Below are 15,341 nucleotides of genomic sequence, written 5' to 3'. Positions count from 1 at the left end.
GTGTCTGGCTAGACTGCAAACTCTCCTTCCAGACTCATAACAAACATCTGCAATCTTAAATGAAAATCAAATCAAGAGTCGGCTTTCTATTCCGCAACAAAGCCTCCTTCACTCACGCCGCCAAGCTTACCCTAGTAAAACTGACTATCCAACCGATCCTCGACTTCGGCGATGTCATCTACAAAATGGCTTCCAACACTCTACTCAGCAAACTGGATGCAGTCTATCACAGTGCCATCCGTTTTGTCACTAAAGCACCTTATACCACCCACCACTGCGACTTGCATGCTCTAGTCGGCTGGCCCTCGCTACATATTCGTCGCCAGACCCACTGGCTCCAGGTCATCTACAAGTCCATGCTAGGTAAAGCTCCGCCTTATCTCAGTTCACTGGTCACGATGGCAACACCCATCGGTAGCACGCGCTCCAGCAGGTGTATCTCACTGATCATCCCTAAAGCCAACACCTCATTTGGCCGCCTCTCGTTCCAGTACTCTGCTGCCTGTGACTGGAACGAACTGCAAAAATCGCTGAAGTTGGAAACTTATCTCCCTCACCAACTTCAAACATCAGCTATCTGAGCAGCTAACCGATCGCTGCAGCTGTACATAGTGTATTGGTAAATAGCCCACACATTTTCACCTACCTCATTCCCATACTGTTTTTATACTGTTTTTATTTATTTACTTTTCTGCTCTTTTGCACACCAATACCTCTACCTGTACATGACCATCTGATCATGTATCACTCCAGTGTTAATCTGCAAAATTGTAATTATTCGCCTACCTCCTCATGCCTTTTGCACACATTGTATATAGACTCCCCCTTTTTTCTACTGTGTTATTGACTTGTTAATTGTTTACTCCATGTGTAACTCTGTGTTGTCTGTTCACACTGCTATGCTTTATCTTTGCCAGGTCGCAGTTGCAAATGAGAACTTGTTCTCAACTAGCCTACCTGGTTAAATAAAGGTGAAATAAAAAAACAGACGTTAGGCAATTAAGGTCACAGTTATGAAAACTTAGGACACTAAAGAGGGACTTCTACTGACTGAAAAACACCAAAGGAAAGATTTACATTTACATTTAAGTCATTTAGCAGACGCTCTTATCCAGAGCGACTTACAAATTGGTGCATTCACCTTATGACATCCAGTGGAACAACCACTTTACAATAGTGCATCTAAATATTTTAAGGGGGGGGGGGTGAGAAGGATTATTTTATCCGATCCTAGGTATTCCTTAAAGAGGTGGGGTTTCAGGTGTCTCCGGAAGGTGGTGATTGACTCCGCTGTCCTGGCGTCGTGAGGGAGTTTGTTCCACCATTGGGGAGCCAGAGCAGCGAACAGTTTTGACTGAGCTGAGCGGGAACTGTACTTCCTCAGTGGTAGGGAGGCGAGCAGGCCAGAGGTGGATGAACGCAGTGCCCTTATTTGGGTGTAAGGGCCTGATCAGAGCCTGGAGGTACTGAGGTGCCGTTCCCCTCACAGCTCCGTAGGCAAGCACCATGGTCTTGTAGCGGATGCGAGCTTCAACTGGAAGCCAGTGGAGAGAGCGGAGGAGCGGGGTGACGTGAGAGAACTTGGGAAGGTTGAACACTAGACGGGCTGCGGCGTTCTGGATGAGTTGTAGGGGTTTAATGGCACAGGCAGGGAGCCCAGCCAACAGTGAGTTGCAGTAATCCAGACGGGAGATGACAAGTGCCTGGATTAGGACCTGCGCCGCTTCCTGTGTGAGGCAGGGTCGTACTCTGCGGATGTTGTAGAGCATGAACCTACAGGAACGGGCCACCGCCTTGATGTTAGTTGAGAACGACAGGGTGTTGTCCAGGATCACGCCAAGGTTCTTAGCGCTCTGGGAGGAGGACACAATGGAGTTGTCAACCGTGATGGCGAGATCATGGAACGGGCAGTCCTTCCCCGGGAGGAAGAGCAGCTCCGTCTTGCCGAAGTTCAGCTTGAGGTGGTGATCCGTCATCCACACTGATATGTCTGCCAGACATGCAGAGATGCGATTCGCCACCTGGTCATCAGAAGGGGGAAAGGAGAAGATTAATTGTGTGTCGTCTGCATAGCAATGATAGGAGAGACCATGTGAGGTTATGACAGAGCCAAGTGACTTGGTGTATAGCGAGAATAGGAGAGGGCCTAGAACAGAGCCCTGGGGGACACCAGTGGTGAGAGCGCGTGGTGAGGAGACAGATTCTCGCCACGCCACCTGGTAGGAGCGACCTGTCAGGTAGGACGCAATCCAAGCGTGGGCCGCGCCGGAGATGCCCAACTCGGAGAGGGTGGAGAGGAGGATCTGATGGTTCACAGTATCGAAGGCAGCCGATAGGTCTAGAAGGATGAGAGCAGAGGAGAGAGAGTTAGCTTTAGCGGTGCGGAGCGCCTCCGTGATACAGAGAAGAGCAGTCTCAGTTGAATGACTAGTCTTGAAACCTGACTGATTTGGATCAAGAAGGTCATTCTGAGAGAGATAGCGGGAGAGCTGACCAAGGACGGCACGTTCAAGAGTTTTGGAGAGAAAAGAAAGAAGGGATACTGGTCTGTAGTTGTTGACATCGGAGGGATCGAGTGTAGGTTTTTTCAGAAGGGGTGCAACTCTCGCTCTCTTGAAGACGGAAGGGACGTAGCCAGCGGTCAGGGATAAGTTGATGAGCGAGGTGAGGTAAGGGAGAAGGTCTCCGGAAATGGTCTGGAGAAGAGAGGAGGGGATAGGGTCGAGCGGGCAGGTTGTTGGGCGGCCGGCCGTCACAAGACGCAAGATTTCATCTGGAGAGAGAGGGAGAAAGAGGTCAGAGCACAGGGTAGGGCAGTGTGAGCAGAACCAGCGGTGTTGTTTGACTTAGCAAACGAGGATCGGATGTCGTCGATCTTCTTTTCAAAATGGTTGACGAAGTCATCTGCAGAGAGGGAGGAGGGGGGAGGAGGATTCAGGAGGGAGGAGAAGGTGGCAAAGAGCTTCCTAGGGTTAGAGGCAGATGCTTGGAATTTAGAGTGGTAGAAAGTGGCTTTAGCAGCAGAGACAGAGGAGGAAAATGTAGAGAGGAGGGAGTGAAAGGATGCCAGGTCCGCAGGGAGGCGAGTTTTCCTCCATTTCCGCTCGGCCTTCCGGAGCCCTGTTCTGTGAGCTCGCAATGAGTCGTCAAGCCACGGAGCGGGAGGGGAGGACCGAGCCGGCCTGGAAGATAGGGGACATAGAGAGTCAAAGGATGCAGAAAGGGAGGAGAGGAGGGTTGAGGAGGCAGAATCAGGAGATAGGTTGGAGAAGGTTTGAGCAGAGGGAAGAGATGATAGGATGGAAGAGGAGAGAGTAGCGGGGGAGAGAGAGCGAAGGTTGGGACGGCGCGATACCATCCGAGTAGGGGCAGTGTGGGAAGTGTTGGATGAGAGCGAGAGGGAAAAGGATACAAGGTAGTGGTCGGAGACTTGGAGGGGAGTTGCAATGAGGTTAGTGGAAGAACAGCATCTAGTAAAGATGAGGTCGAGCGTATTGCCTGCCTTGTGAGTAGGGGGGAAGGTGAGAGGGTGAGGTCAAAAGAGGAGAGGAGTGGAAAGAAGGAGGCAGAGAGGAATGAGTCAAAGGTAGACGTGGGGAGGTTAAAGTCGCCCAGAACTGTGAGAGGTGAGCCGTCCTCAGGAAAGGAGCTTATCAAGGCATCAAGCTCATTGATGAACTCTCCGAGGGGACCTGGAGGGCGATAAATGATAAGGATGTTAAGCTTGAAAGGGCTGGTAACTGTGACAGCATGAAATTCAAAGGAGGCGATAGACAGATGGGTAAGGGGAGAAAGAGAGAATGACCACTTGGGAGAGATAAGGATCCCTATGCCACCACCCCGCTGAACAGAAGCATGAAAGATGCCCAGGGTCCATGCTCATCTGCGTAAACGTGCCTTAGGCATGCTACAAGGCGGCATGAGGACTGCAGATATGGCCAGGGCAATAAATTGCTATGTCTGTATTGTAAGATGAGTAAGACAGCGCTTCAGGGAGACAGGACAGACAGCTGATCGACCTCGGGACAGGTACAGGATGGCAACAACATCTGCCTGAGTTAAACCAGTTCAAGTGAAAAGCTTCCTCTTGAGTGGACAGCTTGATGAAACTCAATCAATATTTAGGTCCCCAACGAAAGTAGACCTCTCTGTTTACATCACATACACCATCAAGCATTTCATACACATTATTTAGATACTGACTGTTAGCACTTGGTGGCCTATAGAAACAGACCAAAATAATAGTATTTAGATGAGGCAGGTGAACCTGCAACCAAAGCACTACAATAACACTTGACATGAGACACAGCAACAACTCCCCATAAGTATTTCTGTAATGAACTTTGTCTGCTGTTTGAAGAGAGTCAGACCGAAATGCAGCGTGTAGGTTACTCATGACATTTAATGAAGAAAATGCTGTACATGAAATAACTGAGAATACAAAACAACAAACGAGTGAAACTAATTACAGCCTATCTGGTGACTAACACAAAGACAGGTACAATCACCCACGAAATACAACGTGCACTCAGGCTACCTAAATACGGTTCCCAATCCGAGACAACTAGAATCAGCTGACTCCAATTAGGAATCGCCTCAGGCAGCCAAGCCTAACTAGACACACCCCTAATAATACACACTCCCAATTAATACAAACCCTAATACGAAATACAACATATAAACCCATGTCACACCCTGGCCTACCCAAACATATAACAAAAGCACAAGATACAATGACCAAGGCGTGACAGAACCCCCCCCCCCCCTAAGGTGCGGACTCCGGGACGCACCTCAAGAGCATAGGGAGGGTCCGGGTGGGCGTCTGTCCATGGTGGCGGTTCTGGCTCGGGACGTGGACCCCACTCCATAAATGTCCTAGTTCCTCCCCTACGCGTCCTAGGATAATCCACCTTCTCCGCCGACCATGGCCTAATAGTCCTCACCCTGATCCCCACATAACTGAGGGGCAGCTCGGGACAGAGGGGCAGCTCGGGACCGAGGGGCAGCTCGGGACCGAGGGGCAGCTCGGGACAGAGGGGCAGCTCGGGACAGAGGGGCAGCTCGGGACAGAGGGGCAGCTCGGGACAGAGGGGCAACTCGGGATAGAGGGGCAACTCGGGATAGAGGGGCAACTCAGGATAGAGGGGCAGCCCGGGACAGAGGGGCAGCCCGGGACAGAGGGGCAGCCCGGGACCGAAGCAGCCCGGTACTGAGGGGAAGCCCGGTACTGAGGGGAAGCCCGGTACTGAGGGGAAGCCCGGTACTGAGGGGAAGCCCGGTACTGAGAGGAAGCTCGGTACTGAGAGGAAGCTCGGTACTGAGAGGAAGCTCGGTACTGAGAGGGAGCCCAGTACAGAGAGGGAGCCCAGTACTGAGAGGAAGCTCAGTACTGAGAGGAAGCTCAGTACTGAGAGGAAGCTCAGGCAGGTAGTCGGCTCCGGTAAATCCTGGCTGGCTGGTGGACCTGGATGATTAAGGTTGTCTGGCCGATCTAGAAGATCTTGGTAGACTGGCACTTCTGGCGGATCCTGGCAGACTGGCACTTCTGGCGGATCCTGGCAGACTGGTGACGCTGGGCCGACTGGCGGCGCTGGGCAGACAGGAGACTCCGGCAGCGCAGGAGAGGAGAAAGGCTCTGGCTGCGCTGAACAGGCGAGGCGCACTGGACGCGCTGGGCCGACTGGGAGCACTGGTGGCGCTGGACAGACAGGAGACTCCGGCAGCGCAGGAGAGGAGAAAGGCTCTGGCTGCGCTAAACAGGCGGGAGACTCCGATAGCGCAGGAGAAGAGAACAGCTCTGGTTGCGCTAAACAAGCGGGAGACTCCGGCAGCGCAGGAGGGGAGAAAAGCACTGGCTGCGCTGAACAGGCGAGGCGCACTGGAGGCCTGGTGCGTGGTGCTGGAACTGGTGGTACTGGCGCGAGGACACGCACAGGAAGCCTGGTGCGGGGAGCTGCTACCGGAGGACTGGTGTGTATAGGTGGCTCTGGATAGACCGGACCGTGCAGGCGCACTGGAGCTCTTGAGCACCGAGCCTGCCCAAGCTTACCTGGCTCGATGCCCACTCTAGCCCGGCCAATAGGAAGGGCTGGTATAAGTCACAGCTGGCTCTGCACCCGCACTGGAAACACTGTGCGCTCCATAGCATAACACGGTGCCTGCCCGGTCTCTCTAGCCCAACGGTGAGCACAGGGAGTATGCACAGGTTTCCTACCTGGCATAACTATTCTCCCTTTTAGCCCCCCCCAATAAATTTTTTGGGGTGACTTTCCGGTTTCCAACAGCGTCGCAGTGCTGCCTCCTCATACTCACGCCTCTCCGCTTTAGCTACTTCTATTTCCTCCTTGGGACGGCGATATTCTCCCGGCTGCGCCCAGGGTCCTTTTCCGTCTAATATCATCTCCCAAGACCAGAAGTCCTCATATTGCTGCTCCTCACAATTAACAGGGAGAGTAGGCTCAGGTCTGACTCCTGACTCTGCCACTCTCTCTCTGCGCTTTCCCCCGTTACCTACGGTTTTCGCTCTGTATAGCCGTGCTCTCCTTTCCGATTCCATCGTGTATAGCCCTCTTCACATTGCTGTAGGGAATCCCAGGCGGGCTCCTGCACTCGCACTGGGTCGGCCGCCCACCTATCGATTTCTTCCCACGTAGTATAATCCATATCGTCCTCCTTCAGATCCTGCCAGTTCACACGCTGCTCGGTCTGTGAATCGTGGTGGGTGATTCTGTAATGAACTTCGTCTGCTGTTTGAAGAGAGTCAGACCGAAATGCAGCGTGTAGGTTACTCATGACATTTAATGAAGAAAATGCTGTACATGAAATAACTGAGAATACAAAACAACAAACGAGTGAAACTAATTACAGCCTATCTGGTGACTAACACAAAGACAGGTACAATCACCCACGAAATACAACGCGCACTCAGGCTACCTAAATACGGTTCCCAATCCGAGACAACTAGAATCAGCTGACTCCAATTAGGAATCGCCTCAGGCAGCCAAGCCTAACTAGACACACCCCTAATAATACACACTCCCAATTAATACAAACCCTAATACGAAATACAACATATAAACCCATGTCACACCCTGGCCTACCCAAACATATAACAAAAACACAAGATACAATGACCAAGGCGTGACAATTTCTGTCTTTTCTATAGATGTTATACCTTTCTATTGCTACTGCTGTATCATTAAAGGAATTATCCATGCGCGTCTCAGAAATGGCTAATATATGAATGTTATCTGACGTTATCAAGTTATTGATTTCATGAACCTTATTTAATAGGGATTTGTTTTAACCTAGTTAAATAAATAAAAACATTTCTAAGGCTACATATATTAATAGAGGCTATTTCAGCCCTTACCTGGGTAGCGTCTCAGAGAAAGGCTTAACTTGGAAAAGAACAAAGCAAGTGAAAAGAAAAGAAAACATTCTGCAGTCCATTAATCAGTTGGTGTGTGTGTGTGTGTGTGTGTAAGTGTGCGTGTGCTGCGAGGTTGAAGCTTCGAACCCATAGGTTTGCGTTCGCATAAAAAGGTTGGATGGAGACCTGGTTTCTAACATGAACTACTTGCAAGTCTGACATCCCAGCTCATAAAGTTATGCAAATAACAAATGCTACTCAGTTTGTTGCACATACAAAACAAATATTCGACAGCAAGGATCTTGATCCACGAGGGGATTCTCTGCTGTTACCAAGAGAAGCTTTATTTAGCAAGAAGCTAACTACTTAGCTAGATAACTAGCTACTAAATTAGCAAACCAAATGCACAACATTTTAGACAGTTTACTTAATAATTATACAATATCTAGCTGGAAAACATTTAGTTGTGAATTCCATACTGTAACTAGATCACCTGGTGCCTGCTGCACAACAGTGAGTGACTCACAAGGCGCCAGTCTCTTGTCATTGGGTGCTTGTAAACAAACATCATGTGACTGGTGCATACTGGTAAGCTTCATAATGAAAAATGTGGCAGGTGAAATGAAGTACACGATATGCTTAATCTCCTAATGTATTGCACAAGATGACTGCAGGTATTTATTTAAAAAGGAGGCTACAAATATTCACATTTTTGTTTTAAAAAATTCAAAGAAATAGGTATTGACGGTACTGAAAAACTATCCAAGGCTACTTTCAAATACACCGGTATACCGCTCAAACCTACTAATATATTATTAAAGATTAAGCTGATTGGAAAATAATGTCATCAGCTTTTGAATGACAACATATTTACTAAAACATTTAGCCTACTAATTGTTAACTGTGTAATAACAACTCAACACCCAACATGGAAACACCCTATTACAAACCAGTCTAACACTATTACATACATTGAAGGAGTATGCAGTTTACAAATTCTAGCACATTGCCTTTGTTTCGCATTCAAGGGGGGCAATCATGTCTGAAACATTCAGAGTTTGACACCCTCAGCGAATGAAAAGGCAGGCAAATCAAACTCCAGTCAAGGCAACGCTCGTTTTCCAATCGCTGCGGTTCATTAGGAATATTAATGCTCCGATAAGCACACATTTATTCATGAAACACTGGGCAGGGGCACGGGACTTAGCAATTATTCATGTGACAGGACTCGGGCACAAAGTGAATCAATTAAACAAGAAGAATCCACATTTCCAGCACAGATAACTGCCTTAAGACGACGACAATTTTCGACGACGTGACAAAAAGAGCCTCCATTCAGAGGCCTTTCAAGGCCCTGACAGGTCAAGAAAGGGTTTTTGAAACAAAAGCACCTTCTAACCATCCTCTCTCCTCTTTTAGTTGTCAGATCAATTTTGCCAGTCCTGCTGCTGAGATGACTGAGACAGCACCACCCTCCCTCCCCCCATACCAGCTGCCACAAGGTGATTCTTCAGGTCCTGTCAGAAGGGTCTTTTATTTTATTTGGCCCCTGCATTAACATGTCACATTTATTGATCAGGCCTTTTATCCGGCCACAGCTTGGTACCAGCCAACCCATCTCTCTGCTGCTCTGAGTGTCTCACAAATGGCACCCTATTCCCTATATAGTGCTCCTATTTAGTAAATAGGGTGCCATTTGGTACGCAGCTTGATGCTCTTACATGGTCTTTGATGTCCCTATGACATGCCAAACCACATAATGCACATAATGTGAACATATTAAATTGCACTTAACGCAGATATGGCAAAGATGTTGCTCCTCTCACATCTATGACAGGTAGCTAACTCTACCAGCTCTCATATTAGAATTAGATCAATTCATGTTTGTCAAATTTCACATTTTGTGGGAGGAGGAACTTAACATTGAAATAACTGATAACATGGATGAACATGTTACGACTTAAGCTCTATCAACTCAAGGTCTTGGTAAGAATTATGTTGGAAGAATGTTATTCATGTCTTCATAACACCTAAACTGAAATCAAAACACACTGGCTCCCAACACCCATTTTGGGGAGAATGCGGGCTATCAATGGCGGATCACTCACATATATATTTAGTCCCGCCCTGCTATTGAATCTTACTGGGGAGAAATAAGATCTAACATTGGAAAAATAATGGGTTTTGACATGGAACAAAACATTCATTTTTTTGGGTGAAATACCTGATAACTTACACACTAGAGAAAAGTACCTGTTGAAGGTCCTACTGGCAGCCAGTAAAAAGGCTGTCACTAGGAAATGGCTACAAAAAGACCCTCCCACTGTGACACAATGGGTAGACATTACATATAGTATATTAAATAAATACACTATATGGAGCGTATGAACTTTGCTTTAAGAACACGAGGCCAAGAATACTGGGAAAAATGGGTTTCCTACCTGAAAATTGTCCAATTCCAAAGATAGTTACGGTAACTAATCTGATGTACGTGAAAAGAAAGTATATAAAAAAAGTTGTTCCAAATGTGTTAAAAGTCAACCTTAACCTTAAACATTTGGGGTTGATGGTTAAAGTTACATTTACATTTAAGTCATTTAGCAGACGCTCTTATCCAGAGCGACTTACAAATTGGTGCATTCACCTTATGACATCCAGTGGAACAGTCACTTTACAATAGTGCATCTAAATCTTAAAGGGGGGGGGGTGAGAGGGATTACTTATCCTATCCTAGTTAAGTTCAGGCTGATGCTTATCCCCATCCGCAATACCCGTCCATAACGCCCTAACAAAACAGAAACCTACTTTAAGGTAAAAGCACTCACTGTTGTCCCTAGCGGCCGGTTTCCACACCATCAGACATGGATGGATGTCAAATACAGACTTGTATGAGTTGAATGTGCTAGTTTCTGATTTAATGACGATGCCAGCCAGGCACAATGTAAATTCAAAAAGAAAAACTTGAACATCACAATGCCTGGCACGAAAACTGAACCTTTTAGAAAGAACAGAGTGAGTCATGTCTAAAGAGGGTCTCCATGGTCTCCAATGGGCACATTGGGATCTTTCCATCTTAACCCATATAGGATATAAGATATATTGACATATGGTGGCAACATGACATTAAATAGTACAGGACATACATTGAACAAAAATATAAATACAACATGCAAAGTGTTGGTCCCATGTTTCATGAGCTGAAATAAAAGATCACATACATTTTCCATATGCACAAACAGCATATTTCTCTAAAATGTTGTGCACAAATGTGTTTAAGATGGGGATGGGGGGGTGTAATAAAGCCCCTTTATGGGATACAAAAATTTATTCTGATTGGCTGGGCATGGCTCCCCAGTGGGTGGATCTGGCTCCCAAGTGTGTGGGCCTATACCCTCCCAGGCCCACCCTTGGCTGAGCCCCTGTCCAGTCATGTGAAATCCATAGATTAGGGCCTAATTTATTTATTTCAAATGACTGATTTCCTTCTATTAACTGTAACTCAGTAAAATCTTTGAAATTGTTGCATGCTGCATGTATATTTTTGTTCAGTATATATATGCATATAATAATTTATAAAGACTTGATTACATAGTGGTATCTTCCTTAAAAATGCACTATACAGAAATCGCTTGGGAACAGATCTACCACTTCTTAGACTTGCTTTCAACAGGAATGAAAAATCTAGAACTCACATTTCTATGTGAATTTGGTCGGTCACCCAAAACGTTATATATTGTAGCTTTAATTAGAGATGTGACCTACCACAAAGGTCCACTCAAGGCACCACTACACCATTTAAGGCACCACTACCACTCAAGGCAACACTGTGTCCATGATAGTATTCACGACTCATCTCAGCTCATCTCCTACCTTAGCTGATTGAAGCTGAGATCTAGCCGTCTTGTCAAGAGTCCATATCTTTCTCCAAGATACTCTGGGATGTCCTCACAGTCATGTCCAATATAGGAAACCTGTAGAGCAACCACAGAGAGATGCACCGTATTTAAATGAATACACAACATGCAAATGAATAGATTACAGCATGGAGAGACTGGAACCAGAAATCAGCCAGGGCATTTCTAACACACAATCCCATTTTTTTCCTTGACAACACATGCCCATTTCCCCCCCTTGAAGACCCCAGTATTATTCAAATAATGAGTATTGTGTGCAAAAAAAAACATTTTATAAAGGCACACTGGGCTAAAGATGGACAAGCCCATCTGGCATCTGCACAAATTGCCCTGTGGCCAGTCCATTTCTGGGTTAAAGTGAGTAATAGCCTAAATAACCTATGGTGGAGTGCATGTGTGTATAAGCTCATTGAGCACAGTAGGTAGTGTATATAGTGAGTGGTTTATCTTGTTTGTGACCTGAGGTAGGGTTGGGTAGGGTTATCCAGACTTTCATACAGCTTCTGTACCATACCGGGGTATACAGTATGACTGAATATGCACACACGGTGCGCTATTTGATGCACAAAACAATTTAGGCAACATGGATCTTAATTCAGGAGGGGATTGCATGTCTCTGCTGTCACCAAGAAGCTTGATCTTGACATCTAGCCACTTAGCTAGCAAATTAGCAAACTAAATGCATAGCTGGAGCCATGAGCTGGATTTATTTGACACATCTTAGATGTCTTATAGATATACATAACTTGTAGTTAGTTATAAACAGTGGTGTAGAAAACACCCCCGCAGCCACTGCAAGGCGGGGGTCCACCCACCACAAAAAAAAAGAAAAAAATAATAATCATACTATCTGTATTTTAAATAACCTGGTATATGGTATAATCGCCCAAGCCTAACCTGAGGACTTGTAAAACATATGACACGAAAAACCACACGTTCTCTATCAAACACGCATCCAATAATATTAGACAGCGAGTGTCTTTTCATTCATTTGATTTCTAGGTCAATGTGAGAGACTTTCCAGGTATGATACTTGGTAAGTTACATTGTCACTTTCATTTAAACATGCTCTGTAACGTTTCAGGTACAGTTGCAGGATAGTGACTCTGTACACACCTGCCATGTGTACACAACTATGTTCAGCTTCAACACATTGACAAAAACTCTGAGTAGTTTATAAAGCTTTGTCTGTGCAGCTGCTGTGATGCGATTTCATACTTTTTAAAATGAGTTGCATCATACCACTACAGTTGCGCAGGAGTTCTCTTTCATTTGTGTCACATGACAGTAGCATAGCAAATTGTAGCCCTTCTCATGACTCCACGTCCATTTTGATTAGCTGAGGGGGTGCTACGATGCTGAACCAAAGCTCATTCTAAACACCTCTTTTGTGATACGGTTTTGGAAACATTTGAAACATAACCATATCAGCGAGAAATCATTTTCAAAAAACAGAAGGTACAATTTCTACACACCTTTATAGGGTTAAGCCATCTGCATGCTTCGGGTTCGGCTGGTGCCTATCCGAACTCAGCTAAGCGAACCAAATGTGTATGCAGCGACTATAGGCTGCCTCTACGGAATGCACTTAAAAAGTAATTTGCTTGATAGAAAGGAAAAAGAGAGAATAGTATTGTTTGCCCATCTTGACACACCGTAGCCAGTATACACTTCCTCAAAATAGTCTAAATTAATCTAAAATAATTCGAGAAATTAGTCATTATTTTTTACGTTTTTGCAGAGGAGGTCTTAGTCATGCAATTTTACATTAACTAAGATGTTTGGTGCAGTATTTGTCAAGGGAAAAAATATGAATGAAAACTATTAATCTTTTGCTGAATGGCAACAAACACTTAATTGAAGAATCCCTACAGTTGACCAAACAAAAATCAAAGGGCGTAAACTTCAGCTTCTGAACTTCAGCTTGCCTCTGACATTCAGGGGGTTCTCTATTTTTTCATGGTTTGGCCGGCTGGGATTGTGCTTGTCCCATTGCGCTCTAGCGACTCCTTGTGGCGGGCCGGACACCTGCACGCTAACTTTGGTCGCCAGCTTTTCGTTGTTTCCTCCAACACATTGGTGCGGCTGGCTTCCGGGATTAAGTGAGAAGTGTGTCAAGAAGCAGTGCGGCTTGGCGAGGTCGTGTCTCGGAGGACGCATGGCTCCCAACCTTCGCCTCTCCTGAGTCTGTACGGGAGTTGCAGCGATGGAACAAGACTAACTACAAATTGGATACCAGGAAAAAGGAGTTTAAAAAAGTATCACCTTTAATGTGGCATGAACACAGTCAGTCATGATGTTTCTGATTGTCAAACTAATCACTTCAAAAAGTAGGCTACCTGCACATGTTGATTCATTCCAGCATCCAAACAGGGCACTCACTGTGCACACACCCATTTGATATATGGAAAGGTAGATATGTTACAGAACACCAAAAAGTGTAATGACATTTGCCGATTGTCATTAGGTTTACACTCTTGAAGCTTGAATTAATTGGTGTGTCTCGCTGACAATAGGACCTTTTTGTAGAAAAAGTTGGGACACCTGAAAAGGGTCTAAAATTACAGGACCGACCCAGGATGACAAGTGCAGCCACATGAAATTAAAATGGTTTAAACCATGACACTGAGGTGAGAGTGCTCTTTTCATTTGGAATAAGCATTGATTTCCATATTTACCACCATAGCAGTAGACTACAAATAGCATTTTAAACAAATAGGTATATGGTTAAATTAGCATTATTTAGAGACCCCCAAAGTTAGCCTTTTGTTGAATTTAGGTGGTCTTATCTCTCATCAATTGGTTACCAACGTAATTAGAGCAGTAAAAATAAATGCTTTGTCATACCAGTGGTATAAGGTCTGATATACCACGGCTGTCAGCCAATCATTAGCTATATAGCATGCCGAACAGCTGTTTGTAACAGAACGACAGCCAAAAACGTGTTGAACTGAAAAGTAGCCTACTGTCGGTTGAAATCCGGTTAAAAACAGTGTACGTGTATATTTAGCATTTGTGAAATTACTTTGTTGTGATATAAAAGTAGAGGGCATAATGTTTCTAGAACCGTACCGTATTTGAGAATCGATTTACGTTTAGATTAAGTATTTGGCTGTATTGGCTGCCAGTGACAGTTTGCCTCTGAACATAACATAAGGTCCTTGGACGTTAAGGGTATGCTCGCAGTAGGCTACATTCTTGGGCTATGCATTACGGAGGCAATGCAGCATAGCCTACCCCAAAAAAAACGGAACACACAAAACAACATACACTCTGAACGACAAAACACTGACAACTATCCGACTCTACGGCTTACTATTCGTTTTAAATATCACATACAAGAGACATGAAAACTTTTTATTTGAAATAGTTCACACTTACTTGAGTTCCATTCATTGACACCATAAAGTCGCTACATGCCATAACTCTATCTGATGATGACAATTCAGCGACTATAGGCTACCTCTACGGAATAACCTAACTATCGGAATGGAACTGGCACATGTCCTCTTGTTTAAAATAAAATAAACTTTACTTTCATTAGTTTTCCAAAATGTCACTGTTTTGGTTGGTGATTTGCACTACTTGATGCGTCTAATTTACTACTTCCGCGTGATTCCTCCGAATCAGCAGACCTAATACGGAAACTCGCTAATACTGAAATGGGCCGTCAGTAGTTACCACAGTCACAAAGTCATAATTATGTCTAAACCCTGCCTGTTTGTACAATTTCTCTTCTAACGCTAACCTTAACCACACTGCCAACCTTATGACTAACCGTAACCTTCAATTGAGACCAAAAAGCACATTTTGTTTTCATAGATTTATACGACAAATTTTGTAAAATTACTTTGTGGATGTGGTAACTAATATCAACCGAAATTATGGCAGAATGCGTTTGGTTGTCATTAGTTACCACAGCGTCAAAATTGGCTGGCCTATCGTAAACATTCATCAAGACAAATGTAAGGTTATAGTTAGGCATATGTATTGCAGTGTGGTTAAGGTAAGGTTTACATTCAGATTTTAATAAGATACATTTGAGAAAAACGGCA

At 45.3% G+C, this 15,341-nt stretch overlaps 1 protein-coding gene across 1 annotated transcript in view; it reads right to left on the bottom strand.

Moving 5' to 3' along the window:
* The window catches only part of LOC124038360 (leucine-rich melanocyte differentiation-associated protein-like), a 446,453-nt gene extending 431,525 nt beyond the window's left edge, over positions 1-14,928 (bottom strand). Inside the window, exons 1-2 of the mRNA XM_046354146.1 lie at positions 14,668-14,928; positions 11,243-11,343 (exon numbers count right to left, since the gene is read on the bottom strand). Coding sequence (XP_046210102.1) covers positions 11,243-11,343; positions 14,668-14,709 — 143 coding nt within the window. The 5' untranslated portion in view covers positions 14,710-14,928. The remainder of the gene's footprint in view (positions 1-11,242; positions 11,344-14,667) is intronic.
* Positions 14,929-15,341: the final 413 nt, after the last annotated feature.

The sequence above is a fragment of the Oncorhynchus gorbuscha genome, linkage group LG06 (genome assembly GCF_021184085.1).
Source record: "Oncorhynchus gorbuscha isolate QuinsamMale2020 ecotype Even-year linkage group LG06, OgorEven_v1.0, whole genome shotgun sequence".
Lineage (NCBI taxonomy): Eukaryota > Metazoa > Chordata > Actinopteri > Salmoniformes > Salmonidae > Oncorhynchus > Oncorhynchus gorbuscha.
The sequence above is the reverse complement of the archived record's forward strand: the minus strand, read 5'-3'. Positions and strand labels throughout refer to the sequence as shown.